The following is a 12,679-nucleotide window of genomic DNA, read 5'->3' as shown; positions in this document are numbered from 1 at the left end:
AATTTCAAAGTGAACTATCCCTTTAAGTCCTCTAGTGTATAGATTCCTCAACTCTCCTCAAGAGTGTGTGGTTTTCATGTTTATTAATAGTGTTTTATACTATAATCTCATGAATATGGATGGTGTCGGTGTTGTGCAGGGAGAGAGTAATCTTCAGCACACATTCATCTACATATTCCTCACGAGTCACGCAACGCTTTATGAAACTGTGATGCTGAAGTTGAGCTCATAGATGAACAGGTGAAACACCCGTCCCCGCTGTTCATTCCTTTCTAAACGACAGATCTTCTCATGAATCTGTAGTTTTGCATATATGCTAATGACTCACACTTTTGTTTCAACAGAGAATTTCACCGGCTGGTTTTGGTGCACAGAATTAGGATGACCTACAAATGTAAGTATGATTTTACTCATCATTTCATACCAGAATACCATATTAGTATCATGTGATGCATCACTGTGTAAAAAGTTTTGCTTGTCCTTCGCGCTGTCCTCGGCTCGCTCCATAGCACACCGTTTGCATTAAAATTGTAAATTTTGACTTTAAAATTCATATTCTCCTTATTAATTTCCACAGCGAACACATTATGCAAACATGGCCTCTTTGAAAAAGCTCATCATTATCTCAATGATATAATTGCTTTGACCTTGTACCGCATTACATCGTTAGGCACTTGAGAAATAAATGAGCTTTTTGCTCAGTACGATTTGTCATTATGTAAAAGGTAACGAGTTTATGCCAACGTCACAGTGTTAGAAATAAATACTGTGTTTTTTTAATACTGAATCATTGCTTAATTGACTTGTAGTGTATACGAAATATATAGAGTACATTCTTCCCTCTTAAAGATACTTTTAAATGCTATTTTTTTGTTTGTTTAATTATCGGAGGGGTCAAGACCCTTGGGCTTTTGTGGCACTTGAATATACACAAAAAAAAAAATGTATTTGAGGAGTTTTATGGTTGAAATTTTAAAAAGTTACGAATCCTTCCTTCCCGGGTCAATTTGAGCCCCTTATGTGAGGAATGCTTCAGTAAACATATAAACGAAATCGAAAATTCTAAATTCTAAAAATTAAAATGAGAAAATTCTAACTAAAAAATGCTTAAACTTTACCCAAAATTATTTTATAATGTTTACATGTGTATCTGACATCACACTGAAGAGAAGCTGACTTTAGGACGCAGCGGATCAGCTCGTTTGCTCCATATATAGAGCTTTAGAGGAGTAGTTCACTTTTTAAAAAACATTTTAAATGTCATCCAAGATGTCCATGTCTTTCTTTCTTCAGTCGAAAAGAAATTAAGGTTTTTGATGAAAACATTCCAGCATTTTCTCCGTCCGTCCGTCCGTCTGTTCATCCATCTATCTATCTATCTATCTATCTATCTATCTATCTATCTATCTATCTATCTATCTATCTATCTATCTATCTATCTATCTATCTATCTATCTATCTATCTATCTATTCTATCTATCTATTCTATCTACTGTATCTATCTATCCATCCATCCATCCATCCATCCATCCATCAGGAAATGGTTACGGGAGTTCCCCAAGGATCTGTACTGGGGCAATTATTATTCACTGTATACATATAAATGGTCTTTTTCACTTTTTTCAAAAGGTTTCACTTTGACGCAGATGATACTGCTATCCATCGCTCTGCTCCTACAAAACAACAAGCTCTGGGTGATTCATAATCTGCTTTTGATATTATTTAAGCAAGGTTTTATACTTTAAAGTTAGTTTTAAATATTAAATGTATGTGGTTATCAAATTCTATAACCTCTTTAGATAGCTCTCCGAACTCTGCGAAGGAATTTGATCACATATAAATACCTGGGCATGACGCATTACATTTTACTTTCCACATGAAATATTTGAAACAAAAATTAAAGAAGCTAGAGTTCTCGTTTAGAAATAAGTTTTGCTTTTCATTCATTGAAGAAACTTGCGTCTATGGGGATGTAGTATATCAGCATGCTCCCTACTTTCTTCTCGCCTCCCAAAGTGCCTTAAAGCGACAGTTCACTCAAAAATGAAAATTCTGTCATCGTTTGCTCACCCTCAAGTTGTCCCAAACCTGTATGAATTTCTTCCTTCTGTTGAACACAAAAGAAGATATGTTGAAGAATATTGGTAACCAGACTTACATTGTAGAAATAAAAATACTATGGAAGTCAATGGGGTCCATCAACTATTTGGTTACATTCATACTGTCTGTCTGATTTTTTATGTGATGATGGCGTCTTGTATGTTCTTGTCTCATGTAGATGGGTAGATGGAGTCTGGGGGGAAAGAGAGTGATAGAAAGTGAGAAAGAGGTGTGAGAGAGATTGTGTGTGTGTGTGTGTGTGTGTGTGTGTGTGTGGTGGGGGGGAGAGGGGAACAGATGGTTTCCTCAGTCTGACTGAGATGTTTCTCTGGCAAATTGATGCTTTGAGATGATGATTATGGTGTGTGTGTGTGTGTGTGTGTGTGTGTGTTTAGCGTCATTTGCGCAATCTGTGATCAGGATCTATGTAAGAATGAATTTTGTTAAACACAGCTTTGAGACACTTTGACAAACATGATGAAGAAAAGTGTCCTGCTGTATTTGAGACGCATCTAATTTCATATTTTATTACATAATAAAATGTAATTCAGACATATGACTTAAGTGTCGAATACTTTGATGTCACTGTATTTAAATGTGGAGCCAGTTGCTTATATCTGCAAGCCTGACTTGATTTCACTTCATCTTCAGAGTCTTCCTCGAGGAGATATTCAGGTGTTCCAGCGCCATGTTTTGCCTCTTGGCACCCCCTGCTGTCAGAATGAGTGAGCAGCCTGTGTGTGTGTGTGTTGGATCAAAGCCCACCTGTGCTAAACACACCTCACTCTCCACAGCAGATGGTGACGCTTGACCAACAAGTCTGAAAAATATGGCCTGTAAACTACAGTTAAACATTCACACTTACAATCTGTGTAGACTGTGTTTTTATTCTCCGGTGAACAGAGGTGTGTGTGTGTGAGTGTGTGTTTGTGTGTGTGTGTGTGTGTGTGTGTGTGTGACGGCGGCAACATCAGACTAATTCATGTTTATTGGAGTCCTCAGGTTTAAGACAGACTGGATGAACAACAAAACATCAGAAACACACACAGATCATATTTCCCTCCAAAAACAAGGAAATCACATTTTGCTTAAATAATTTTGGACATTATTTTAACATTTGGACACATTTGCCAATAACCATTATTAGCGGAAATTAAGAAATATTTAATGTTCCTGGTAATCTTGAATCAGAATCAGTTCCTCTCACAGCATCTCTGATGACGAGGGCGGGGCTATAACCTGTCACTCACATGAGATCAGCCAATAGCAAACCACAACCGTCCAATCAATTCCTCACAGACACAATCAAGCCCCGCCCACATTTGTTCTTCACCCAGACGCGTTTCACTCGGATATACGACACAATAGGGACTTTCGCAACTTCCGTTTCATGCTGACTTTAAGTACATTAAGATATTTTTACACGTTTAACAAGATCAATACCAGTGTTGGATAAGTTACTCTAAAAAAGTAATTAATTACTAGTTACTAATTACCTCTTCAACAATGTAATTAGATTACTCTCTCTAAAAAGTATTTAATTACTTTTAATTACTAATTACTTTCAAAATCAACCAGCTGAATAATACAAGGATAGACATGAATCTGTTTTAATTCTTTCAAATAAATACTATAAAATTGCATGAATTATCCTTAAACTGACCACGGTGGAGAAGGTTACATTATAAAAACATACTTTTTAACATCAGATACATTTTGATGTTAAACCCACTATTGTTTTATGTCTGATCTCAAGACATTTCACACTTTTTTCATACATATTTTACAATAATTCATACGAGTGCGGTCGTACAATTTAGACACCTCATAAAAATGCATGCGGTTCGCTGTGAGATCGGATTGATCTATACACAGTATTTACCTCAATTACATCAGAAGTAACTGTAATTAAATTATAGATAAATTAAGAGTAATCCCTTCAAGGGAAAAGTAATTAAATTACTAAGTAATTAGTTACACCCAACACTGATCAAGACAAGATAATGACCTTTTCTCTGCTGTTCATCTGTGGCTCCTGTGGTTGTTTTGTCGCTCTGAAATCTCACTGGAAACATGTTGCTTTGTGTGTATTGTGTGTGTGTGTGTGTCCGTCTGATGTGTGGCTCTGCTTCAACTGTCACGTCTGTCCACTTAACTCTTTGTTTTTCCCGTGTCTCTCGCTTGCGTCTCCTGCCGTCTGTGCCTGGCTGCTCTTTCACATCTAGATACTGAGGCAGGATTTTGGTCCCTGTAAAGCTTAAAGCTCGTCTCCTGAAGGCAGGTTTTTGCAGGAGTGACGCCACGGCGCAGACGGTCTGGGCAATCAAGCGATTCAATCCGATTTACCTCCATGAAGCCCATCTGTGAGCACAATCCTGGCATGTGATGAGAGAGAGATGGGTTTAAGAAAAATTGTGCCACGTGTTATACCGCAATCACTCTGATGGTCGAAAGGAAGAGTAAAACTAGGAAGGAGTGACTTAATGGTGTGTGTGTGTTCGTGCATGGGTGTGCAATTGTACAACTATCTTTGTAAGGACCAATTTGAGTTTTAGACCTTCGGATGGAGGACAAAGAGAGTAAAATTATGACATTTTGGCTGGTTATCACCAGAGGCCTGTTTGAGGGTCAAGACTTGGCTTTAGGGATAAGGTTATAATGAGGTTAAAGGAGTAGTTCACTTTTACTGATAATTTACTCACCCCCATGTCATCCAAGATGTCCATGTCTTTCATTCTTCAGTCGAAAAGTCTTTCTTCAGTCTTTCATTCCAGGATTTTTCTCCATATAATGGACTTCAATGGGGTCCAAACGGTTCAAGGCAAAAAAAGACAGTTTCAGTGCAAACTACAAACTGTTCAAAGGGCTTTAAACCATTCCAGACGATGAATAAGGGTCTTATCAAGCCAAACGATCGCTCATTTAATAAATAAATAACAAAGTTTAAGTTTTATAAGCTCAAATGCTCGCCTTGCTCTGTTCTGTGATGCGCGTTCGTGACTCTCCTGAAAAAATCTAAATGAACAAATCTTTTTCCGAGTCAGTTCGTTGAATGAACCAATTGATTCGGAAAAAGATTTGTTCATATTTTGACTCTATATTCTGATTTTGGTCTGCCTTTCTCCAGGGTTTCTGTTTCTTCCCGGTGGACTCATGCTCCTCATCTAGGGTGGGGGGGCATCGCCCCATTTTGCCATGAAGGGCTACACCCCCCAACGCACCCGTCACCTGTCCAACTGCGAGCCGCCCCGTTCCCCAAGTCACCGGGACCCCCTGTACCCCCCGTCTGCCTCCTCCACCCTGTCTCACACCCCGTTCCACGTACCCCCAGCCATGGACCACTACGGGACCCTGGACCCGCATCACTTCTCCCCGTCGGCCGGCCCGGGAGGTCTTCCGCCCGACTGCCTGATGCCCCTCAACAACCAGCTGTCCTCCAGCAGCACCTTCCCCCGGATCCACTACAACTCGCACTTTGATCAGGGGGAGTACGGTCACTCGGCGGCCGACAGTATCGGGGGAATCAGCACTGGGACGCTGGGGACGTCGATGTCCATGGGAATGGGTCTCGGAGTGGGACGGACCGCCATGATCACCAGCGGATCAGCAACTATATCAGGTAAGAAAATGTCTTGGAAATTGTGTGTCCAGTTCTTCTAGTGTTACTGTTGTGTATGGGGTTCCTCAGGGCTCTATGTTGGGACCAATTTTATTTTTCCTTTATATGGTCCATATAGGTTCTAGTTTTGAGAAATTTGGGATTGACTTGGATCGGTGTTCGTAGATCGATTGGTAGAGACTATTTTTCAAAGATGGCTTCTTTCTGTATTCGCGAAGTTGACTGTGTGTATAAAATATCTTCTTATTAAACTGTGTGGACACTGACAAAGTTCTCAATGCTTCGGTTTGAATGTAGGGACCCTTATTATGCTGTTGTGTTACTGTGGGGCTATTTTGAGCCTTTTTAGTGGTAATAACAAGCGATTTTTATTTTTCATTACTCTATGCCCCATATACTAGCGTTATACTGGCGTTATAGGCTAAACTGTTTTAGAGATAAAACTATTTACATTCGGCAATCATGAAAACAAATCTCAGATAACGGTTGACTAGGTAACAATGTGTAATTAGCAGTGTTGTAGTACTCGAGACTCGGACTCGGTCTCGAGACCATATTTTAATGGTCTTGGTCTTGTCATGGACTCGTGTGCATTTGGACTCGGAATTGACTCGTACTCGAACATTTTTTTTTTAGGACTCGGACATATTCCCGAGTCCACTCGAGTTCAATTCAAAATATTTTTCGTGATTATTAATGTATGTTAATAAAATAATTCTTTAAATTGATTGACACGCCCAGTGATTGGTGATTTTCTAGTGCGCAACTGCGCATGACAAATTGTAATAAAATTACTTTTAACACCACCTACTATGTGGCCTTTTTACCCTAAACTGATCATATTTTTTAAACTCTTAAGTAAATTCAGTAAAAAAAAAAGGATTTCTCTAAGTAAATAAAAGTAAATTAGGTAATCAACCCTCACTGGTCTCGGTCTCGACTCGGACTCGACCGTCTCTGGTCTCGGACTCGACTCGGACTCGACTCTCTATGGACTCGGTCTCGACTCGGACTCGACTCTCTCTGATCTCGGTCTCGACTCGGACTCGACTGAGGTGGTCTCGACTACAACACTGGTAATTAGACCAAAGGTTCATTTTGCGCCGGAGTTCTCCTTTAACTAATGAACCTTATTGTAAGTGTTGCCCAAAATGACTTCACCTCAATTCTATATGACTTTAAGACTTTACACAACATACAGTATGTAACGGACACCAGCAAGTGAAAGATATGCATGTAAACCTCACTCCCCTGATCTCAAGAGGAGCACAAGCGACTGACTGCAGTCTTTAGTGTCCTTGTTAGCGTGCCCATCTGCAATACCGAATCCCGCTCAGAGTGGGGCGTGTATTACACATACATGATTGCGTTGATTATGATCAGGGATGAAATTAACTTTTTCACTCAACGGCCAATTTGGCTATTAAATATTTAGGTTACCGGCCATTCAGAACTTCTACTAGCCAAAGGAAATGGCTATAAGAAATAATGGTGGACAGATCAATGCAAGACAAATAACATCAATAACTAAATGCGTTTAACGAAACTATTTTTTGTGCAGTGACGTGAATGTTCAAGTGAGCTAGATACGCAATTCTCCGTATTTAATATATCATCATGATGACTCGCGAGTTCTGCCCAGATTTGGCTTACATGAGCGATTATCGACTCTCTTGCTCTTTTGGCGTTTAGGGGCCGGAAAGATGAACCGTTTGCCACCCAACCTCATGAACCAGTTTGAGAAACAGCTTCCAGGACAACAGGACGGCTTCAGCACGTTACAGTACCATCGCAGCACCGCCGTCACAGCCACCAAACAGCAACAACAGCAGCGCACGGACAGTCCGGGGAAAATACGCTACTTAGTTCACTCCGTCCAGAAACTTTTCGCTAAATCTCAGTCGCTGGAAAACTCCGCCATCAAGGCTAACATGAACGGTCGCAACAGCAGATCGTCAAGCAGCGAGGACAAACATCATCGGAGTAAAAGCAAAGACCGGGCGAAGAGCGAAGGGACGGCCAAACGGAGGCCTCGATCCAACATGTCCGGATACTGGAGTTCTGACGATTTGGACAGCGATATAAGTAACTATAGAAACCCCATGGCTATGATGACTTTGGGCCGGCATGGGGTGGGATCGGGACCGGGGCCGGAGGGCCAAGTGGCGTCCAGGTACTTCATGCAGGGCTACAGCACCATCAGCGAGCACACGCTGAAATCTTCAAAGAGTAACAGTGACCTCAAGCACCAGGGGCTCCCGGCACTCCCGGGACCTGGAGGTGTTGGTGGCGGAGGAGGAGGGAGAGGGCCGATTTTTGATGGGGACTTTAGTAAAACGGGACCCTGGTCCACGCTTACGTTAGGACCCTCCAGGCAAATGTGCCACAAGGGATCCGCCACGCTGGATCGAACCCTCCTGAAGTCCAAGTCCGTCCAGCAGGATCTGGGCTGCCACTTACTGCAGGTGCGAGGGAGGGTGAGTGCATGAATTAAACACAGTTAAAGGAGTAGTTCACTTTTAAAAAAAGCTTTTGCTGATTGTTTACTCACCCCCATGTCATCCAAGATGTCCATGTGTTTCTTTCTTCAGTCAAAAAGAAATTAAGTTTTTTGATGAAAACATTCCATATAATGGATTTCAATGGGAACCAAAGGGAGAGTTTCAGTGCAAACTGTCCAAAGGGCTTTAAACGACAACACCGGACGATGAATAAGGGTCTTATCTAGGACCCTTCGAGTCATGACTCGAAAAAAGATTCGTTCATTTTGATGAACAGGAGAGTCACGAACGCGCATCGCAGAACAAAGCAAGGCGAGCATTTGAGCTTATAAAACTTAAACTTTGTTATTTATTTATAAAACGAGCGATCGTTTCGCTTGTTCATCGTCTGGAATCGTTTAAAGCCCTTTGAAGCTGCACTGAAACTCTCATTTGGACCTTGAACCGTTTGGTCCCCATTGAAGTCCATTATATGGAGAAAAATCCTGGAACGTTTTCATCAAAAGCCTTAATTTCTTTTCGACTGAAGAAAGAAAGACATGGACGTCTTGGATGACATGGGGGTGAGTACATTATCAGCAAAAGTTTTTTCACTCCTTTATCGCAAATGTTGAGATGCCCTGATATGCTCATAATGTTTATTTGCTTAGGGGTAAAAAGAAGATGTACCTTTGCTATGGTGAACTGTTAAGGAACATCCTAACGCTGGAAGCAGCATTAAGATGAATGTGTATATAAACACAACAAAAATGTTTGTCTGATGGTGTTTGTCCAGATGCCCTCCACCGAGTGGACCGGGACTCTGGGCAGAAGCGTTCCCATGGGTGAGATCCCCTGTAGACGGATGCGTAGCGGCAGTTACGTCAAAGCCATGGCCGACCTTGAGGATAGCGACGACTCTGATATGAGTCCCAAACCATCACCGAAAAGCACCGCTCGGAGGCAGAGCTACTTACGCGCAACACAGCAATCACTAAGTGACCAGTTCCCCTCAAGAAAGTAAGTGCACATGTTTAATACACACACAGTTCTTTACAATGTATGCAAAACCCCAGTGACCTCATTCTTAGAAGAAAATGTTCTATCAGCGCTACGTATTTGGAACCCCTAAAAGGTTCTATACACTCATAAAAAAGGGTTCCTCTGGATTCTATATAGAACCCTGGGGTTCCATACTTGGCCAATAGAACATTTTACCAAAAAAAAATGCTTCTATATAGAACCATTTTGGAGTTCCATATATGAAGCGGGGGATGGAACCATTTCTGGTTCTAAATAGAACCATTTCTTCTAAGAGTGCTGTTTCTGCGCCGAAGGCTGGAGTTATAATAGGGTGCAAACACAGAAACACACGCTGGTCTTCTGTCACGACGCCAAAGACGGCGTCTTAGGTGTGAGCTAATTGTGAGTTATTCCATGCCTTCTGTATCCGGATGAGTTTTCCTGTGTTTATTTCTCTCTCAAACACGCTCAGAATCCAGCTGTGCTTGTTCATGTGCTAGATTAAGCACAGCTAGTCTCTCTCCCTCTCCATATGCTGTTCTCCTCCACTACCGTTCTCCTGCTCACGTGTACAAACAACAAAACAGTAATGTTGCTTTTTTTTGTGGAGTCTGCGTGGCCACCGTCAGATCCATCAGATTGTTGTGTACATAATTTAATGTAAATGTAAATACGTGTTAATCTCAAAAACACATATAAGTTGTTTCATTCCAGCATCAGTCTTAAACTGATGTTTTGTATAAATTGTAAAATATTTATTCTATTGGTTGTGGTGCCTTTCATTTATGCTGATTTAAATGAATAGATATACGTCCGTGTGGGATGAATCTCGTTGCATCAGTACAATGACCCCTGTGCTATTTTAGCTAAATAATATCTTTGACTAAATATATAGTATAAATATATAGTGATATTTTGATTTTTTTTTATTTTATTTTATTTTAATTAGATTGATGCCATTGCCATTAATATTTCTATTTAGCTTTAATTTATTTTTATTGCAGTTTTAGTTTGATGATTTAATTAAGTTTTTTATTTAAATTTCACTGTAAAAAAATATTTTCAAGATTTGTTATCACAACAATTTTTCTTTTGTCAAATCAACTTAAATAATTTATTTAGTTCAGATAACTTATTATGATGATTTAATCAATCTCCTTCATTGTATTAACTCACTTTTTCCAGTTCAATCAACCAGGTTACTTATATTTTTAAGTTAAACCAACAATATTTTTTACAGTGTATTTGATCTATTTATATCAGCTTGTTTTATAGTTTTAATTGTATTTAACAATAATAAAATACTGAAAATATACTTAATTTTCAGTATGATTTTACACAATCTTCTAGGTTTTGTGATAAATTATGACTGTGAGGACAGGTTTTTTGTGAGACTGACCCTACACCTCTGACCGTCCTCTCCTAACCCTGATTTAGGCTACATGTGTTCGCAATAATATACTAGCTTATTGCTTACTAAATAGTCTTGCTATTTTTAATAGTAGTAAATTAAAAATTTAAATTGTGTAAACATTAATAAACTTTAAAAAAGGTAAATGAAACATTATGATACAAATAATGCTGTCACATGACCTCATCACGATGCATGTGAGAAACATCCAATTATTGTGTTATTTAAATTTAGATTTTAAAAATATCTTTCCCAGTTCAGTCAAATAATGATTGACTGCTGGTTCATTAATCATTGCACTGTGAGCAAATATAGTATGTTATTCTGGAGAAAATTTGCATATATTCATTATTTCATTTAGACCGAAAAAAGGTAATTCCGGTGGAAACGCTGCTATAGTATGCTGTTCTGAGCCTAGCCTTTGTCTCTCTGTGTGTTTTCCCCATTTATAAGTTTCCCTTCTTTTGAATTCTTCACTCAAAATGACTCAAACTTCTTGGTTTGAAGCCCCGCCTCTTCTAGTTGAAGCACCTCCCACTTTCTGTTCTAAAGCTCCTCCCCGTTCCCCACTCCCGTCTTACCCTGCACCCCTGCCTTCTCTCCAGCCGTCTGCTGGATTACTCGATGCTTCAGGGGGATCTGGAGGCTCTCTGGTCCCCCCTCCGTAACATTACCACCCTGCAGCAGATCGGGCGCTCCGTCAGGTTGGTGACCGACTGGAGGGGTCGTCGCACCAGCGCTGCTTTCCTCAAACCCTCTCACATTAGGAGTGCTGATTGAAAGTTAACTATTGGCTCATTGTTGAAACAGTTCTCCTACTCTGAGATGTTTAGTCTCTGAGGTTGCTTTCTCCGTACTGCCCATTTGTGGACAAGTGGGATTTAATGTCTTTAATGGTTTTGGTTGCATTGCAGACTAATGGGATTTGGAGAGAGAGAAAGCTTCCTCAGAGTGTGTAAGCTCTGCTAATGCTCATCCTAACTGCTATATAAGCTCTGATAAGACCATGAGTGGATACAGTATTTTGCTGATTGGTCATTAGCAGTGTCGCTTCAGTCTGATTGGATAGTGTGCTTGACCTTTTGAGGGAATATCTCTCTATGCAGCAATTTTCAGGTCTCAAGTGGTCACCAGACTAATGACACCAATCAGCCTGGATGGATGGATGATTAAAAGAATGGATGGATGTTTGGATTGATGGATGGATGATTGAATGGATAATTGGAGGAATGATTGGATGGATTGAATGGATGGATGGATGGATGATTGGATGAATGATTGAATGGATGGATGGATGGATGGATGATTAAATGGATGGATGAATGATTGAATGGATGGATGGATGATTGAATGGATGGGTGGATGATTGAATGGATGGATGGATGATTGAATGGATGGATGGATGATTGAATGGATGGGTGGATGATTGAATAGATGGATGGATGGATAGATGGATGATTAAATGGATGGATGAATGATTGAATGAATGGATGGATGGATGAATGAATGATTGAATGGATGGGTGGATGATTGAATAGATGGATGGATGGATGGATGGATAGATGGTTGGATGGATGGATGGATGGAAGGGTGAATGATTGGATGGATAGATAATTGGATGAATGATTGGAGGGATAGATGGATGATATACGATTGGATGGATGGATGGATGATTGAATGGATGGATGGATGGATGGATGGTTGAATGGATGGATGATTGAATGGATGGATGGATAATTAGAAAAATAATTGGCTGGTGGATGGATGGATGGATGAACAGATGAATAGATTCATTGTTTAAACAGAAAACTGGAAATATATTACATGTCCTAATAAATCAATATTTCTTCAGTAGTGGCGTTACAGCTTCACCATTTCCATCTGCTGTTTGTCTAGTAGTAGATCAGGGGTTTTCAAACGTCTGGATGCCATGGACCCCCGAATATGATGGTCCTCGTGCTAGGGGCCATTCCTACATTTAAAAAAGGCATCTTTAAATTTTATTGTATAAAAATGCAATATTAATTACAAATATGTTAAAATATT

General features: G+C 40.1%; 1 protein-coding gene across 4 annotated transcripts in view; it reads left to right on the top strand.

The window, feature by feature from the left end:
* dlgap4b (DLG associated protein 4b) overlaps nucleotides 1-12,679 on the top strand; it is a 179,049-nt gene that overhangs the window by 134,462 nt on the left and 31,908 nt on the right. The window contains exons 3-7 of one of the 4 annotated variants that reach the window (XM_089133707.1): nucleotides 345-394; nucleotides 5,228-5,719; nucleotides 7,412-8,184; nucleotides 8,996-9,219; nucleotides 11,239-11,337. In XM_089133707.1, coding sequence (XP_088989833.1) covers nucleotides 5,296-5,719; nucleotides 7,412-8,184; nucleotides 8,996-9,219; nucleotides 11,239-11,337 — 1,520 coding nt within the window. In that variant the 5' untranslated portion in view covers nucleotides 345-394; nucleotides 5,228-5,295. Of the gene's footprint in view, nucleotides 1-344; nucleotides 395-5,227; nucleotides 5,720-7,411; nucleotides 8,197-8,995; nucleotides 9,220-11,238; nucleotides 11,338-12,679 lie in introns of all 4 variants that reach the window. The other 3 variants (XM_039656518.2, XM_089133708.1, XM_039656519.2) reach the window with 3 other exon arrangements.

This window comes from Pimephales promelas, chromosome 8 (assembly GCF_988280905.1).
Source record: "Pimephales promelas chromosome 8, fPimPro1.hap1.1, whole genome shotgun sequence".
In the NCBI taxonomy this organism is placed as follows: domain Eukaryota; kingdom Metazoa; phylum Chordata; class Actinopteri; order Cypriniformes; family Leuciscidae; genus Pimephales; species Pimephales promelas.
The sequence above is the reverse complement of the archived record's forward strand: the minus strand, read 5'-3'. Positions and strand labels throughout refer to the sequence as shown.